The sequence below is a fragment of the Mauremys mutica genome, chromosome 7, assembly GCF_020497125.1.
Source record: "Mauremys mutica isolate MM-2020 ecotype Southern chromosome 7, ASM2049712v1, whole genome shotgun sequence".
NCBI classification, from domain to species: domain Eukaryota; kingdom Metazoa; phylum Chordata; order Testudines; family Geoemydidae; genus Mauremys; species Mauremys mutica.
In genome coordinates, this window is record NC_059078.1 from 20,326,693 (window position 1) to 20,345,795 (window position 19,103).

The 19,103-nt window shown below is 44.8% G+C and overlaps 1 protein-coding gene across 1 annotated transcript in view; it reads right to left on the bottom strand.

The window, feature by feature from the left end:
• Window positions 1–348: 348 nt before the first annotated feature.
• LOC123373705 (netrin-4-like) overlaps window positions 349–19,103 on the bottom strand; it is a 66,049-nt gene continuing 47,294 nt past the window's right edge. The window contains exons 6-10 of the mRNA XM_045022785.1: window positions 14,305–14,518; window positions 13,101–13,234; window positions 11,395–11,463; window positions 7,563–7,733; window positions 349–1,914 (exon numbers count right to left, since the gene is read on the bottom strand). Coding sequence (XP_044878720.1) covers window positions 1,778–1,914; window positions 7,563–7,733; window positions 11,395–11,463; window positions 13,101–13,234; window positions 14,305–14,518 — 725 coding nt within the window. The 3' untranslated portion in view covers window positions 349–1,777. The remainder of the gene's footprint in view (window positions 1,915–7,562; window positions 7,734–11,394; window positions 11,464–13,100; window positions 13,235–14,304; window positions 14,519–19,103) is intronic.

Genomic DNA, 19,103 nt, shown 5'->3' on the forward strand with positions numbered 1-19,103 from the left:
CTTTCTTTTCATGGTTGTTGGGCTATCCGAGATTCCTTCATGTTACAGTGACTGAGTGGCACGTGGATCAAACCCCATCTCCTCTTCCTGTAGGCACAGACAACGATGAGCAAAAGCAGCATATATGAAGGTGTGTGCCCCTACACCCAGTGGTTCTCAAACTTTTGTACTGGTGACCCCTTTCACACAGCAAGCTGCTGAGTGTAACACACACACACACCCCTTATAAATTAAAAACACTTTTTAATATGTTTAACACCATTATAAATGCTGGAGGCAAAGTGGGGTTTGAGGTGGAGGTGACAGCTTGTGACCCCCCGCATAATAACCTCACAACCCCCTAAGGAGTCCTGACCCCCAGTTTGAGAACCCTTGCTCTACATAAACCAAAAAAAAGGATATCTTTGAACAAAGTTCTGACTTATGCTTTACTTATCAATGGAACATACTCCTTACCCTCTCAGTTTGGTCATGAGTTTCCTGTCACTTGGGCAGAGACCGGTAGGAGATCATTCCCTTCCCCTCACGGTACTCTGAGGAACTCACATTTCCACAAACTGGCTTCTTACTAACTGTGGAATAGACTAAAACAATTCTATGGGGACTCCTGCTGCAGAACAGCAGGACTTTATTTAGAGTGGAGATGCTACCACCCCTATTCCTCATGCTAAACAAACTTCAAGCACAACTGGAAGGTAACTTCACTTGACTATTACAACACATAAAGGAGGCAAGAGTAACAGAGCATAGTGAAAATGGTAGCAACAATTAAATAATGAGCATGGCCTCAAGGGCATTGATCAGAGTAACAAGGTAGCTGCCCTGTCAGCCATCAACACCTCGCTTAATCCTCAAATTGGTACAGCCTGCTGCACCTTCACACCTCTATCTGTTGTAGCTTCACAAACTCAAATCTGGGCCAGCTTCCATCACCTTCTCCTGTGGGGCTGGAGCTGCAGCTTGACACTACTCGACTGGTACAAGGCTCTTTAGCAGCAGTCATTCTGAAACCTGTTGTGTGACAGTACTAATAGCAATGTTACAACAGCAAAGAGGAGACCTTTGATAGAACAGATGAGTGTGGTGTCAGAATTCCACACTGAGCCAGCAGTGCTTTCACATTAGGCATTGACTTCGACAACTCCCATCTGTAGAGGCCCTCACCAGATAAAGTTCCAGCATTAGTCTCTGTGCAGCAATGTGATATTTTCACTCTAGAAAGCAGCGTGTCTGATATTGATCCAACTGCAGTTTGCTTGGTAAATAAAAATAACTGAGCTCTTTTCAAACAAATCAAATGTCATTTGACATGCTGACTGTTTAATATTTTGCCACCTGCAAAGCTGAAATTTTTTTGCCCATTAATGGCCACTTAAATAAAGCAAATGACAGCCAAGTAATGAATGCACTATGCAAGCGGTTTATAGGTATCGATAGCAGATTCATTCCTGAAGAGTGGAAAAACATAAACCATAGCTTCTGCTTCTCCCATGAGAGTGAATTTCTGGGAGCTGTGAAAATGGCTGCAAGCTAAGAACTGTGATTTGTAACCTACATGTGATGGGTTGGTTAATTTCATATAAGACAGTGTGTATTTATGAAGAAAAGTCATGTCCAAGGATTCCTGGTTTAAGCACATAATGAGGGACAGGAGGATAAGTCCACTCTTGTCCCCTTAGCTAGGAACGTGTTGCATGGTAATATATGAACTAGCTACACCTTTCTCCACAGTGCTATTAAATTATAAAGTTTGTGACTTAAACTTCTGAAGAAGAAATTATTTGCACCCAGTTCGAAGAATGTCTGCTACTTGTTTCCCCAAATACGCCTTCCAGGGTTTCACCAGACTGTTCATATTCACAAGGAGTTTGCTGGTCCTTGAATCCTCCTGGCCTGCTATCAGGTAGTCTGTTCCTGGTTAAAAAAATAATTACTTAAATAAATAAAACAGAGGAGTACATACTTAATATCTCCACTCCCCAGGAAGTCAGGATCTTGCACCTTAGCTAGCTTCAGCCTGTTTTTAAAATGAATATTCCAGGTTGTGCACATACAGTTTTATGTGCATACATTTTCTGTGCTCTATTTCCTCTGTACACCAGCAATACATTCTAACATGCATGTGCACATATTAGAACCTTCACACACAAACCCTATTTGTCCCAGAGGGTTTAATGCTTTCAAAATCCAACACCTGCACTAGCAAGTGATTGGGCTTGATTCTGATCTCCCTGACACTGTTTTTTTGTTGTGGTGGTGTTTGGGGTTTGTTTTTGTTTTTACACCAATTTAACTCCATAGGTCTCAGTGGAACTACTCCTTGTTTGCACAGGTATAAGTGACATCAGAATCAGGTCTTGCCAGGTGCATGCTGGTTTTGAATGTGAGAATTCTAAAGCATCCCTGTTAGATTATCATCTGCACATGCAACTGCTAGTGCACAGAAAACGTGTGCACAGACGTTAGTTCATACAAAATTGTACACCTTCAAGGAAAGGCCAGACTGAGGCGCCACTGAAAATCAGGATGTTTTGTATTAAACACAGGTGGTTTTTTAAGTGTATTGTATCTAGTATGATACGTAAAATTCCCTTACTGTTCAGAGGCCCTTGTAACAGCTAAGCACCTTGGGACAGGTTATGGAGGGAGCTGTGTCCTTCTGAAGTTTTCTTGATTTTGTTGGTTTAATAGCACAAAACACAAGCAGAAAGTACAAATTCCCTAGTCATTAAAACACAATGAAGAAACATCTCCCAACTGAAAAGGATGGCTAGATTTTGGCTGGCAATTTACTGTCTTATTTTCAGCAACGTGTGTGTGTTCCTATCCATAAGTCTGGTGTATGTGCATCTCTTATTGAGTATCTGTCTGCTGTGTCTTGTTTCTCTTTTGTGTTTGTGCCTTACTGCATATGGCCATTGTATGGTATCTGGTTGCTTGTGTATTTGTGTCATGTGTATGTGATTTCTTGATTTTTAATTGAAATGAAGCTTGGACATCCATCCTCCGGGGATATGTGGGGGGGGGGGGGGATTGGCAGCCTTTCTGTATCCACCCTGTTAATATCCAAAGTTTAATTCTTCGGGTTCAATGTGTGGAACAAAATTTCTGGATGATAGACAAAGGGGGGTGGGGTGGAAAGGTACAGATCTTGCCCTCCCTCTCCCATCATAGCTGAAACCTGCAGCAACAAAAAGACCACATTGTCGGTCAGTGTTTTCTGGTGAGGAACAAAATAAACACCATTATTAAAGAGCCTGAGCTGAGGCAGCGTTTCAATTGGCTGGTGAGCAGTCTGAAGGGCTAGATTAATCTGTGTGCGCCACACAGATTAGCTGAAATGGCTGTTTGACATGACAACTGCCAGCTCTGTATTCTTCTGGTACAACAATGCACATTCTCCTCACACAATAAGGATCTTTAACAGCAGCTCAGGCAACTCCAGGAAATGTAACCACCACATCCCCATAGGATTAGAGGCATAACCACAGAGGTGAGACACCCTGCTGTGATCAGTTCATTAGCAAGACACAGATACTGCTAATGATTTATTACTCAAGCAGACAAACCCCACTATTATACTATAAAGTTTATTAAAAACACAGGGCCGAATCCCCTGACTCCCCCAAGTATGTGTAGTGGTGAAAGGGGATTCTGAGGATTATACATTCTCTATGTACCCTACTCAGCAGCCCTGCGATTTCAGTAGAGGCTGCTGTTGCAACCCTGCTCCCTAAGAAGGACTGAGGCTGATGGCTATAGAAGTCACTGGTCTTGTCTCACTCCTCCCTTCCCCTAAATCCTGCTGTGCAACCCCTTGCACAGTGAAAGTACACCAATTTCGCTGCAGGCAGAGCCCTCCACAGCCCTGGAAGGGGGGAGAGAGAGGACCTTATTTACCCCTAAATTATACTTCTTCAGCCTTTAAAAAGCCTGAGGTTTCCTATGCTTTATTAAAAAAATGCTAGTTCATGTGCAAAGCACAGGGCAGCTCAACAGTTTATTCTGGCTGGAAGTTACTAATGTGGAAAGCAGGAAGGTCTTTCTTTAGTCTCCATACAGCAAATCCATTCGGTAGCTCCATAAGTAAAGTTTTATGATTAAACTCTAAAGGCCATGAGATTAAATATGGACTTCCTGTCATCAGCCAGGGAAGAACATACAATACAATGCTGCAGAGACGATTGGGCAGGAAGCCAGATCACCCTGCACAGCAGAAAGCCCTGCTGACGACAGTGGCACTTTGGACGGGCATTGGTGGCTGCTGGTTACCCCTTACTACTCCCCCCCCACAACCACCCCCCTTGCTGGAAGTAAAGTGATGGGAATGAAAAGCTAATGTGCATGTAGACAGAAGGGAAAGGGGTTGTGTAAAAATCATGAGCCGAATAAAAGCAGGGATCTCAACATGAGTGAGCATGTACAGTGAAATTCTAGGTGGGCAGAAATCGGCATGAAAACCTGAAGTCAATAGAACTATGCTGATTTACACCACTTGTGAATCTAGTGCATAATTTTGTGACGAGAATCTAGTTTACAAACCTACTGTATTGTGAAGAACTGGCTAGTGTGCAGGTGCACCTCTGCAGGTACACTGGCTAGCATCAGAACTGCACAACAGTGTTTCACAGGCCCCATACTCCTAACAGACAAAGAGAGACAAGGGGGCAGGACTCCTTATGCCCTCTCCTCTCCTTGAGCTTCTGTGAAGGGTCAAACACAGTCTAACCCTATATTAAACACATATTTCACCCACCCTGACCTGCAGCTCCCACTGCTGGGCAGGGAGCCCAGCAGCTATTTAGTGGCCCGTAGCTATACCATAAAAGAATTTAGGACAGGAAGTGTAAGAGAATACCTTAACCATTTGCACCAGTCAGTAAAATGTATTTGACCAAGTGCAGCTGAAGTACAGCTCTCAGAGACCATATACTGCATCCCTGCATATTCAAACCCAATTCCTCACCTGGTGGTATAGGTGATGCAAGACCCAAATCATTTTTGAGAGGGCACAAATCATTTTGGGCTGACTGGAAGAATTCACACTGGATTTGATTGGACTCAGCCAATCCCAAAACAATTGGCTCTTTTGTACGCGGCTGATTTCAGATGAGAACTTGCATTAGAGGTCAGGGTAAGCCTTAGATTTCAGCCCAAATACAAGGAATTCTTTCACTCAGTGCGGAAGTGTGTTTAATCTATTCAGAGGAAAAAACACAGGTACCTTATCTAACAAATTTTTGTTTTAGAATGTGGATAAGTCCCCACTCTCCATGGTGTAAGGCACAATTGTGAAACACAATTCTTGGGGATACTGTTTAGTTCATCCTAAAAAAAACCAAGTTACCTGTCTCATTCAGGGCCTGATCCCAAGTGCTGCTGAGCACCTGCAGCCTTTATTGAAGTGAATGGGAGCAGTGGGTGCTCATCACCTCTCAGGATCAAACCCTTGCTGCCTACTTGGATGAAAAAAAGAAAGCAGGGTCCAAAAGATATTTCCAGACTCCAGTTAGCACAGTTAAAGGCACTTACATGGGCTCTATAGCTCATCTCCCCATAATTATCCACATGGGATTTCAACTGGGGGAATACAAGTATTTCTGTCTCCAGCCCACTAAATTGTGTGATGGGAAAGAAGGCAGTAGTCAGGGCTCTGCTGAAAAATCCATCCGTTCAACTACTAATAACGTTGCTTAGCACCCCTATCTAGCATAGGCACGAACTCTGTGGGTGTTCAGGGGCTCAAGCAGCCCCCCCCCCAAATAGTGGGTGCTCAGCACCCACCAGCCACTGATCAGCTGTTTGGTGGGAAGCACTTGCGGGAGGCAGAGAGCAGCGAGTGGTGGGTGGGCAGGGGACTCTGGGGGAAAGGAGCGGAGCAGGAGTGGAAAGAGGCCGAGCAAGGGTGGGGCCTCAGGGGAGGAGGTGGAGTGGGGGCATGAAGAGGCAAAGTGAGGGCAGGATCTCGGGGGAAGGGGCGAGTGGGGGCTGGGCCTCTGGGCAGAGTAGGGGTGGAGCACCCACTGGGAAAAATAAAACTCAGTGCCTAAGTGCTTTTCAACTTCAAGTGGCGTTGGAAAGATTAAGCTGTGCAGTGCTGCTCCAGGAGCAGGCTAGGAACCACCCTGTGCCTCCAAGTCATCATTTGGTTCCTATTGCCCCCTTGTCCTACAGGGAAGTAATATGTACCAGCCCTTTTGCTGGCACAGATTACTTCCCCTTCTGTGCCGTCTTGGATGTGGTATTCAGAGGGATGGGGTGGCTCTACTCCCTCCCTGCCTACTGAGGGGGAGGGGGAATAGCTGCTGGCAGCGGCTGCTCTCCTCACATCACAAGCTCTGGTGATGGGACTATTTCATACAAGCCCCTCCCCTGTGCAGGTGCACAGCAAGGCTCACAGTTGTGCCCTAACTATTGGCTCCACTTGACACATGAAGAAATTGTGGCAGAGGGTTTCTCATGCCTGCAGAGGGAGTCGTGAGGTGGGATTCAAGGAGTTCCTGGGCCAAAGTCTGTGTGTAAACCACTAGACAACACCTCCCTCTCTAACTCTCTCTCTCTCTCTCTCTCTCTCTCTCTCTTTCTTTCTTTCTTTCTTTCTTTCAAACCTGTATATTCACAAGCGTAAATCTAATGTAGTAATTAACTGAAATGTCAGATCTGGATTTATTTACATTCTAGGACTGCATTATTGTTAACATGGAGATTGCATTTCATTTTCTCTGTGCATACTGTATATGATGCAAGGCATGTATGCAATGGCAGTTTTGCCCTAGATTCTATGGCACTCTTGTAGGAATTCTGCGGTGGCTACAGAGAAATGTTTAAAAGGGATGTTTTTACTGAATTAAATCTAAAGACAAATAATCCAATCAGCACCGAAGCCCGTGTCTCATTTATTGTGACATTAAATTCATTTATTGTATGTTAGCCCGATATACTGAGTTTACCACATGCTGCAAATTGTGAGCTTTAAGTTTCAAAGTAACAATTCATTAAGATGCATGGGGCAGGTCACACCTCACAGCTATTGTTTCAGGCTGTCTTCAAACTCAGAAAGGCATTACTGAACCAGTTTGAACCTGCTAGACCTGCTGGCAGGACTAACTGCCCCCCAGCCCTGCGCTCCCCAGCTCTGGGAAACAGATTATGCCTGGTCACTGTGCAGCTGCTTGGGCAGAGAAGGGAGAGTGGGTCTCTGTGCCCACTCCCCTGTAGTACACCCGCAACAGGGAGGCATAGTTCAGCCCTAACTGTTTGAATAAAGGATTTTTCGATTTTGTTTCTCTCTTTAATACTCCAATAAGAGTACCAGGTTTACCCTGCTAATCCGTTCATTGGCTTTATGTTAACCGGACCAGCTTTTCCTCAATGGATTATTCCAGCAGTATGGTCAACTAGGGTAGGTCTCACATAGGTTCCAATGCAATTTCACTAGCTTCAGTAGAGTTACTCCTGATTTACATTAGTGAAAATGAGATAAGAATTGGGAACATGAATACCTTAACAACCCACATAGCCTTTTCCCCACAGAATTCATGCCATAAGCATTTAATACTTACCAGGATTGAGAATGGGACATGTACATCCCCGGTTGGTCCAGGACTCTGGATAGATACTTCTGTTACTCCGGGCAATTTTCACTTTGCCTGATTTCAGGACTTTCTTTACCTTCACTACGACTTCCGCATGGGTTCCTTTGTCATGAGCTGATAGGATTCTTGCTTTAATCACTGCCAGAAAACACACACACGGACACAGACCAATAGAATCATAGAATATAGAGTTGGAAAGGAATTTAGGAGGTAATCTAGTCCAACCCCCTGCTCAAAGCAGGACCAATCCCCAACTAAATAATCCCAGCCAGGGCTTTGTCAAGCCTGATCTTAAAAACCTCTTAGGAAGGAGATTCCACCACCTCCCTAGGTAACCCATTCCAGTGCTTCACCACCCTCCTAGTGAAAAAGTTTTTCCTAATATACAACCTAAACCTCCCCCACGGCAACTTGAGACCATTACTCCTTGTTCTGTTATCTGGTATCACTGAGAGCAGTCTAGATCCATCCTCTTTGGAACTCCCTTTCAGGTAGTTGAAAGCAACTATCAAATCCCCCCTCATTCTTCTCTTCTGCAGACAAAACAATACCAGTTCCCTCAGCCTCTCCTTATAAGTCATGTGCTCCAGCCCCCTAATCATTTTTGTTGCCCTCCGCTGGACTCTTTCCAATTTTTCCACATCCTTGTAGTGTGGGGCCCAAAACTGGACACAGTACTCCAGATGAGGCCACATCAATGTCGAATAGAGGGGAATGATCATGTCCCTCGATCTGATGGCAATGCCCCTACTTATACAGTCCAAAATGCCATTAGTCTTCTTGGCAACAAGGGCACACTGTTGACTCATATCCAGCTTCTCGTTCACTGTAACCCCTAGGTCCTTTCCTGCAGAACTGCTGCCTAGCCATTCGGTCCCTAGTCTGTAGCAGTGCATGGGATTCTTCTGTCCTAAGTGCAGGACTCTGCACTTATCCTTGTTGAACCTCATAAGATTCTTTTGGCCCAATCCTCTAATTTGTCTAGGTCTCTCTGTATCCTATCCCTACCCTCCAGCATATCTACCACTCCTCCCAGTTTAGTGTCATCTGAAAACTTGCTGAGGGTGCAGTCCACGCCATCCTCCAGATCATTAATGAAGATATTGAACAAAACCAGCCCCAGGACAGACTCTTGGGGCACTCCGCTTGATACCAGCTGCCAACTAGACATGGAGCCATTGATCGCTATCCATTGAGCCCAACAATCTAGCAAGCTTTCTATCCACCTTATAATCCATTCATCCAGCCCATACTTCTTTAACTTGCTGGCAAGAATACTGTGAGAGACCGTATCAAAAGCTTTGATAAAGTCAAGGAATAACACATCCACTGCTTTCCCCTCATCCACAGAACCAGTTGTCTTGTCATAGAAGGCAATTAGGTTAGTCAGACATGACTTGCCCTTGGTGAATCCATGCTGACTGTTCCTCATCACTTTCCTCTCCTCTAAGTGCTTTAGAATTGATTCCTTGAGGACTGGCTCCATGATTTTTCCAGGGACTGAGGTGAGGCTGACTGTCCTGTAGTTCCTCGGATCCTCCTTCTTTCCCTTTTTTAACGACGGGCACTACATTAGCCTTTTTCCAGTCATCCGGGACTTCCCCAATCACCAGGATTTTTCAAAGATAATGGCCAATGGCTCTTTAATCAGATCCACCAACTCCTTTAGCACCCTCAGATGCAGCGCATCTGGCACCATGGACTTGTGCTTGTCCAGCTTTTCTAAATAGTCCTGAACCACTTCTTTCTCCACAGAGGGCTGGTCACCTCCTCCCCATGCTATGCTTTGAAATAATTCATTTCAAAGTAAGCAGTGGTATTTTCCTTATACTGCTGGAGGGTAGAATGTTAGGGACTGTTGGATGAGGCACAAAGAATCATGTCAGGATACTGGCACTTGGACAGGAACACATGAGCATTCTGGTTCAATCACTGCTCCCATTTAAATGAATCTGGGGAAGGAATGCTGGATTTTTTCAATTTAGACAGTTAACTAATCCTTTCCCAGTTTTATCAGCTCATCTCCAATGGGTTGCTGCCAACAGCTTGAAAGTCTTAGGAAACCACTAGGATATGTATAGGGTGATGGGATGTCCACCCCACACAGGAGTGGAAGGGGTTAGTGGAGGCTTCATGGTCCTACCATGCCCTGCCCCAGAGTGGAGCAGTGGAGGTGAGTCCTCCAAGCAGCCGGTGGGGTGCAGCCAATCAGAGAAGAGCTTCAGGAAGCAACCAATCTGGGCCCAACAAGGCCATATAAGAGGAGCTACAAGGTAGAATAGGTTAATGGCTGCTGGGAACTCAAAGAGTGAGGACTGTGTCCCTACCAGGCTGAGGGAACTGTAGCACCTTGGACAGAGCTGGCAGGGACCAAGGGAGCAAGAGGGAGCTCCTGGCCGGCTGCTGGGACCGAAGGGCCCTGAGGTGAGGGCGAAGAAGGTGGTGGGGCTGTGGGGAAGTGGCCCAGGGAAACACAGCAGCATTGGGAGAAGTTAAAGAGTCACAGCAGGAGGTTGCTATCTACAGGGTCCCTGGGTCAGGACCAGGAGCAGTGGGACGGCCTAGGTTTCCCCCCATCAGCCACTGGGGAAGTGGCCAAAATATTGAACTTTGATACACCCCGGAAGGGGGAAACACTGATGGTGACTCAGTCGAAGGGCCCAGTTCCTGGAGTGATGCAGATCTGCAGGCAGAGACAATGATAAGAGAGGTACCTCCAGAAGAGGGTGCACCAACTGGCAGAGCTAATCGCCAGGATGGCCAGCAGAAGGCGCCACTGTGGTGAGTGGAACCCGTGATAATAGGAATGTCATAAAAAACAAAAAGAAAGAAAGAACAGCAGCCAACAGTATGATCTTAAGCAAACTGACTCAGAGCCTTGGCAGATTTTAATTTGGACATTGGACGGCCTGCATTAGATTTACATAACTACAGACCTGAGCTTTTAAAATTCCTCCTGCCCGCTGTACAATAATTCAGTGTTAAGCAATGGGCAGAACTGCTGCCTAGCCATTCAGTCCCTAGTCTGTAGCAGTGCATGGGATTCTTCTGTCCTAAGGGCAGGAAATTTCCTACTGGAGTGCAGGAATGCCACATGACTAGAATTCTAAGATGATAATGATAAGCTGGAAAAAAGCTACTTTGATTTGTGACCTGACAGGGTTGCCACTCCTGATTTTGCAAAATCATCCAACTTTCAGCAGGCTAATCCCACAAATAGGCTTTGTTTGATCACAATGTGATTGTGTCGAGTCAAAACGTGGTGTCTTTTGGTGGCCGTGACCCTTCAGAGAGCGTGACAGGGCATAGTTGCTTATTCGCCAGGGTGATAAATAAGGTGTTAACAAACAGACACAGCAAGTTTATCCTGCAGGGCAAACTGCAAAAGGGTGGCAATCCTACTGCAAGACCTATAGAATGGGTTCTGAACCTCAGGGTGATGGGAGTAGCAGGCAGGTGTCAGGGGATCCTGACCACCTTGCCCTTCCTCTATTGCTAAATGGGAGGGAGGTGCTGTGTAGACAGAAGAGCAGCACCAGAGGAAAAAGGAGTCCTGGCATGGACTGCTGGTCTATAGCACATACTCAGATAGGTGTAATCATGTGCCTGAGCTCATGAAGGCCATGTTGATTTGCTTGGCATTGGAAAAATCATTACAAGAAGTATGCTGTCCTCTGATCAACTCTTCCCAGGACTGGGAGGTATCACTAGACAAAAAAGGAGGAAATCTATGATTTCACAGGTACCAGCTACGAAAATACTGGAATGATCATACCATGAAGGCACATTAGCCACTTACCATATGCATATTTCATCTGGCAGAAATCAGTGACACTTCCGAGCACTTTCTCTTTGCACACACACTTTTCTAGTACAGGAACCAGAGACCAGAAAGGGTTGGAGAAGGGCCAGAGCATGAAAGAGAAAAGAAAATCAAATGATGTTCATTCATATATACTCATACACATCTATGTATAAAAGTTGCTCCAATTATCTGAATAAACATAGATGGTTAAAGAAGATTTCAGAGTGAGCTCAGTTATTTGCAAAGCTGGTTCTTGTTAAACAATACAAAAATGGTTCTGAAATCTGGTCTGCATTGTGAAGTAAAAAGCGGTCTGCATCGGGTCCATTACACAGTTAATAAACCAATGCTAACAAAAGATAAATCAGAATCAGATCCAGGTGTGAATAATATAATATAAATAATGCTCTTGTTAGATGTCATAAGCAATATTAAGCTTTATCAGTACTTAGATGGAAGTCCTCTAAGGAAAATCCCTGGTGCTTCAGGACATGTTGGGGATTCAACAAGAGGCACATTTTCCTCTGAGCCAGTATAGAAACTGCAATGAACTAACTTGTTCTGTCTGTCACATGCTATGTAAAACTGAGGTCTTGACCACTTTTAGGCATTAAAGGTTCCACTATATTCTGTTGGACTAATTTCTCTCTTACTTTAGCTGAATACAATATACTTCTTTACTGCCTGTCCTGAATTGTTCCATAGTGTGGCATGTGCTGTTCTTAAAAGCACCTACATTCCATCCCAGAGGTGGCTGCATTTCAGTAATGGGTCAAATGATCCTTCTACATACAACATTTGTAGTTCTACAAAGCAATTGAAAGCTTTCAAAGGGTGCTATGTAAATCAATGAATGATACAAATGGGAAGCGCATTTTCCACAGAAATTTTATTTAAATTATGACTTTTTCATTTCTTGACCACAAAGCCAAAGTTAGATAGTTCAACCTGCACTGGAAAATACAGTGCAAAAACAACAATACCCAGCACAGGTCAGATCTCTCCTTGAACTCATCCTGGAGTGTCTTGACAAATAATCAGAACGGCGCGCAGAGAAGTCTCAGACCCATTCATGGGATGCTCACATTTGCCTCCACATTTGAATAACTTATGACGCCACCATCATACTTTTACATCTGCAAATATGCAGGAGCAGTTTTGGTAGGGTACAAGGGGAAATGGTGCAGGGAATAGTTCTACAAAGATGCAAAGGATCAGACTGGACAGCTATATGTGGGTCAGCTATATTGTGGCTTAAAGTTTCTGAAGTGTGCAGTAAGGCTGCACAGCAGTGGGACTCTGGAAAGCACAGGCTGATGCAACAGCCTCATTCTTCCCTTCCTTCACCCTCTCCTGAGCTGCTGTCCTGAGTATTGTCTTGTGTTAGGTTCTCCGTCCCAGAGAGTTTACAGTCTACCTTAGCTATCTTTTTACTCTTTTCACTCAAGTGGTTAAAGAGGGGGGAAGACTTATATTTTATAGGCAGTCCTTTGTTTATGTTGTGATTTTTAATTTATGAGATAGACACCCAGAACACTAGATGGATACCTGCATTTTAGAAATGTGAAGAAACAAATCATAAATAAAATAAACATATGTATTTGGTCAAAATCCATGCCTATTTCTGGCATTGTATACGAATTATTTATTTATTTATTTAATAAACACCGAGTGATGGAGTTTATAACGCTAAACCATACCTGGATGTCTCAATGCAGAAAATCCCTGCTCATGATCATTCCATTTCCACTCATCACTTTCATTGGCTGGCATTTGTAGGAGGTCAGGGATTCGCCCACCCATGGGGATGTTGAAAAATGGCTCATTGTCATAACTAGGGAGGAGATAGACAGAGAAGAAAAATCTCACGTTAGGATTTCTGATGTTTAGCAGGGAGGAAGCTACTACCACATGCCAGCAGCATTCAGTGCCAGAAAGGAACATGGCGTCAAAGTGATGAGCAACCTTAATCACACATCTAGTCTTGAATGCAAATAAGTGCAAAACCCTAGCTCACTGCCCTATAGATAGGCCACAATATCTGGGCTTATACTTCAACTTCACTGATTCACACTTCATTTTTTTTTAAACAGTTGTTGTGTATAATTTCTTTAAAATTACTGGGCCAAACCCTGCACGTTGCTGAGCACCCAAAGGATGTTGTTAGGAATTGAGAGCACTCAGAGGATCGGAGCCATTGAAATAAGCAGGAGCTGTAGGTACTGAGCACTTCACAGGATTTGGAACACCGTATTTGTGCTGGTGAAAGGTACCAGACTGACAGTCCTTGGGAGTGAGTTCCTGCAGTTATCTGTAGAAAATTACCTGCACTGGTAGCATCTGTGCAGGCTTCCTCACACCACCAGTGATCTATGGATGGAAGAGTAGTTCAGACTCCGTAGGCCACTCAGGCTTGGACTTTGCTCAGACTGGCTGGTCACCAATTAGTCACATATGTGTGTGTGTGTTTTATGTAATGAGAACACTTGCACACTAGGAATTGGAGTGAGACTCTCCCAACTTGTTTCACCTAGGCCACAGAGCACAGCAGCTCTTCAGATGCTTCCATTTACTTTTTCTAAAGCAAACAGTAGTTTCACAGACACCAGCAGGGTCATGGAGTTACCTGTCATAACTAGAAAAGACCTTTGCTTCAGAACTGTCTTTAAAGAGTATTATGGATGTACTTACATGCAGGCAGGTCAAATGGCATCTGAGTGACCCAGTGCTGCAATCCATTCAAATTCAGGTGGATGCAGAGAACTGTCTTGTTTCCCCTAATACCTCCCCCCACTTCTTAATTTATGCCATTTGTGCAGGATTCCAAGTGTTAATCTGAGTTTCATATTAAAGGCCAAAAAGTGACCCAAAGGATTATCTCCCCATAAAAGGGGCCTTGTTTACCCATTGAAACAGTTTCCAGTGTGCGGGTCGCAGTCTCTGGCACAGTCACAAGGACGACAGCCATTCTCTCCAAGGCCCCAGTATCCCATAAGGCATCTGTCACAGTTCGGGCCTGCCACGCCTGGCTTGCAGTAACAGAACCCCGTCTTTGGGTGGCACCGCCAGCTTCTGCTGAAGGTTGCATTGGCCGATCCCATAGGCTGACAGGAGCAAGCTAACAAGACATAAGAAGTGATTGAGATGATATGCCAAGGGTCAGCAGTTTAGGTGATGTTTCTGCGAGGCTGATAATCTCCATGGGTCCCACTCATTCCCAACAGCCAGTCATTTTACATCAGCACTGAGAAGCATTGTATTCTCAGGCAGCCGGGGTTCAAAATGGAAATGTAATTTTTAAGTACTGGTGGGGTGTTTTCTCACTGAGCATAGCAATGGATTCAAAATAAAACCTGAACTGCTAAATGCTCACCTGAGACCGATGCATGTGCTAGCACCATCTCCTGTGGGCCAAATCCTTGCCCCTACACCAGTCTCAAATAAAGAGCATTATGCAGCTGTGCAGTAGCCGGTGTTACTAGTGTGGATTCACTCTGCAAGGAGGAGGGAGGGGCTGGCACGTGAATTTGTAAAACACCCAACTGGGCTACCATGGACGGGGCCTCAAGGTGCATATGTCGCCAGAGTGGGCTTCCCATTATGCCCATTTGTGAACTTGCCTTTTGGGTGGTATGTGGCTGTAGGCTGTGGGTGGGAAGGATTTGCCCATTGTGTGTCTATACAATAAAATTATATAAATCAGTCACAGTCTTCCTGTGTAGGCACAAAGACCTCTCAGGTGCCCGCTGTGCTGCACACTTGCACCATAACGGTCAGAAGCCAGGCTGTTTAGTGCTAAGGGCACTTTAGTGCAGTGTGAGGGATATGTTTACAACCCTGGGCAGTATAATAGTGCCCAAGCATTTAGAGTGAGAGGGAGCATTTGCAAAGAGAGAGGGGATTTGCTAGTGTGATACATGAGGGGATGCTCAAAGCAATGCGATGAAAACAAGAAGGAAATAATTTAGGCAGAAGATCAGGATAAACAGGCTCCCCAGGGTAGTGTTGTAATTCCTACTGCCAGGTATATTTAAAACTAAACTGGACAAAACACTAGTAAAAGTATGACATGAAAAGCAAGACCAGCCAACCGGATAGGCCTTTTCCAGCTCTAGATTTGAGGAGTCCATGATTCTGCTTTAGTGTGAGATGTAGGGCAGTAGGTTCTCTTCCCAGTGTGAACTTGAAGTTTGCATGCACACATCAGTGGATACATTACAAAAGGGAGGGGAGAGAGAGATCTCCAAACCCATTGGGTATGTTTTAGCTACGACCATTATCTGCTGAGTGCAGTGAGAGAGAGGACAGAAAGGCCAGGTGCAGCTCCCTGACTCTGGTGCCATTTCAACACCAGCTCTGCCATACGTCAGAGTAGTCTGGAGGCTTCTGTAAAGTAGAGCAGCTGGCTATGGCCTCCAGGGACTACTACAGCTAAGACAATTTGGAGCTCAGTGATGTTCTGGCCATGTCCCTAACGAAGTCTCTATGCCAGGGGCATGGGGAGTGGGTGAGGCCAGAGCTGACTGTGCTGGGTCTGCATTAGCTGGGACACGTCTCCACCAGGAGAATTCTCAACTGGGGAGATCCTGCAGACTGCCAGCCCCTTTGTGCTGTCAGGGCAGCTCTACCAGGCTGGATCACAAGAGAGGATCTGGCCCGCTGACGTCTGATGCTTGAATAGGTTTGGACAAATGGAGAAGTGAGCTGAATCTTCGCCCCAAACTCAGGTCCAGCTCATGTTTTAGCTCCTTCTCATTTTTGAACATTGTGGCACCTCTTGATTTCTGCTGACACCAAAGCCTGAAGTGCCAAGATGTCACAATTTCATCCACCTGCAAGAAGGAAGAAACAAAAATCTTGGGGCTAAGGCCTGCCCTAACAGGTATTTCCAGTCAGATGTTGGACACCCAAGATGTTTGGCTCAGGGGCCAGCCTTTTGGACGATTATCTTTACTCCAGTGCTTTTGACGTTTGCCCATCACTACTGCTGATCAAACAATTTTTCTTCCTGAGCTCACAGATAAGAGACCAAATGAACACACTGATTCCACACATCCCTGTCCAAGAAGGGAGCTCTATGAAGAAGGATAATGGCAGTGATGATGGATTTACTTTCATGTGCATCATGTTTGTTCTTTAGAAAGGAAAATCTCTTTGGGGAATACTAATATGTGAAAAAGCAGTGCCCAGCGGTTTGTGTATTGGGCATTTTTCTTGTGATCTTCCATTAGATATTATATTTTCACCCTGTCCTAGCTGTGTACTTCATGCCAATATTTTTAATAATATTATTATACTGTGCTGCAGGAGGATCCTATTCAGTTGTTTTCAAGGGAACATTAGCACAATAGCCTAAAGACAGAAAATAAGCATACTGTAATGAGCAGTGTATTCCACACAATGAGCTTGTTGGCTGGTGGCACAGTAGCATCAGGCTCTATTGCTGCTGCCACACAGGAGTCTTGAGCTTGGGAGCAATCTGAGGGATGTTGTTCACCAGGATTTGAAAATCAGGTGTAACATCACAGTGCACATTTGCACCAACGTTTCAAAAGTCGCTTCTGATTTTTGGTGCTCAGCTTGAGAAACTGTGGCCCAGGTTTTCAGAAGTGCCGAACACCACTCCAAAAATGGAGGGATCTAATATTAGTTGACATTTTTGAAAATGTTGTCCTTGATCTTTGGACATGGGAAATGGGTGCTTTCCTCATTAGAGATAGGTCTGCGACAAAAAGATCCAAACTTTGCCACAGTCCGGGTTTGTCTGAATCCTTGTTCTTGATTTCCCCTACTATATCATTAGGATCCAGCCTTCCCCAAGTTCACTGGTGTTTGGATCGGGAGTTTTAGTTTGGATCTATCTCTATTCTTTACAGATTGTTCGGTCTCATCTCTTGTCTTTCCAGGTTTCCGTATCTGGAGACAGGTCCTCAGCTGGTGTAAATCAGTGTAGCTCCAATGAAGCTACACTAGCTTACTCTAGCTGAGGACAGGATGTCAGATATGTAAAGAATATGAATTTCACCATCCCAGCCGAAGGGAAAGTGCTCCAGTGGGTGGTGATTTATAGCAGAGGCCAAGGAGGGAGGTAGAGAAAAAAGTGCATGTATTTAGTTCAGGGACATAAATAAGGGAAGCTGGTGGTCCAAAAATGAAAAGCCGGCATTGCCTCCAGTTAGAAGCTTTGGCAGCTCTTGATGGATCATAAAGCAAAACGGAACAAATAAATGCATGACACTTTCAGAGGAGTTACACAAGTAGCTCACAAACACTTCCCTCAGTTTGTGTTTATTTAGCGTATCAACTCGGGTGTGTGCATTGTCTGGCTTGCAGAGTATTATGACCAAACTCTCAATTCTGTAGCTATGGTAACTCCCAAAATATGAATCTGTGTGTCACATGCTGAAGGGCAGCTGTTGATGACCAGGTTTTATCTCTCAAATAACAATAGATTTGATGATAAACCTCACGATTAAAGAGTCATAAGTAAGTTCTTACAAGCTGAGGGTTTTTTGTATTTCCCAGTGTTTGTAAACAAAATGTCTTTTCTGCTGATTTTTGCTCTTTTCCTTTTTGGCAAACCCTAGTTTTCTCTCCATCCACCTCTTTCTAATGAAACACAAACCAACATGCCAATGGATTCGTTACCTTCTTTTTGTCAAGGGATGTTAGGGACAGTGGACAGACAATTCTGGCACAGAGCTGGCTAGTTTATTTGTAGGGCCCTACCAAATTCACAACCATGAAAAACGCATCACAGACCATGTAATCTGGTCTTTTCTGTGCTTTTACTCTATGCTATACAGATTTCACAAGGGAAACTGTTTCTCAAATTGGGGATCCTCACCCAAAAGGGAGTTGCAGGGGGGTTTCCAGGTTATTTTAGGTGGGTCACGGTATTGCCACCCTTACTTCTGCGCTGCCTTCACAGCTGGGTGGCTGGAGAGCGGCAGCTATTGGCCAGGTGCCCAGCTTTGAAGGCAGCGCCGTGCCAGCAGCAGTGCAGAAGTAAAGAGTGGCAATATCATACCGTGCCACCCTTACTTCTGCGCTGCTGTCGGCAGTGGCTCTGCCTTCAGAGCTGGGCTCCCAGCCAGCAGCCACCGCTCTCCAGCTGCCCAGCTCTGAAGGCAGTGCCACCACTAGAAGCAGCGCAGAAGTAAGGGTAGCAGTACCAGAACCCCCCCCCCAATAACCTTGTGACCCCCCACAAGGGTCATAATCTCCCTACAATTACAACATTGTGAAATTTGAGATTTGAATAGCTGAATCATGAACTTTCTGATTTTTAAAATCCTATGAAATTGACCAAAATGGACCATGAATTTGATAGGGCCCTATTTATTTGGGTTCTCCCCTTTACAGCAGCAAAATATTAACACTACAAAATATTACATGGTGGCTGCTGTTGGTCACTGAAGTATCACAAATGTCCACTTGGATTTTTATTGGCAGCTGCTGTTATAAGATTTTTGCCAGGATGCTGCTGACAGAGAGGGAACCAAGGAATGAAAACAGTCCTAAAGCAGATAAATCTTTGTCTGCTCTCAGCACAGCTGTCTCCAGTTGTATCTTAATTAGATACAGATGTAAACTATAATATTAGTTGCAACAATGTGGTTCCAACTAACATGAATATAGCAGGCATGTAGTACTCCAATTAACTCACATGTCAGAGACTCTCATGGTATGTCGACAGTGCT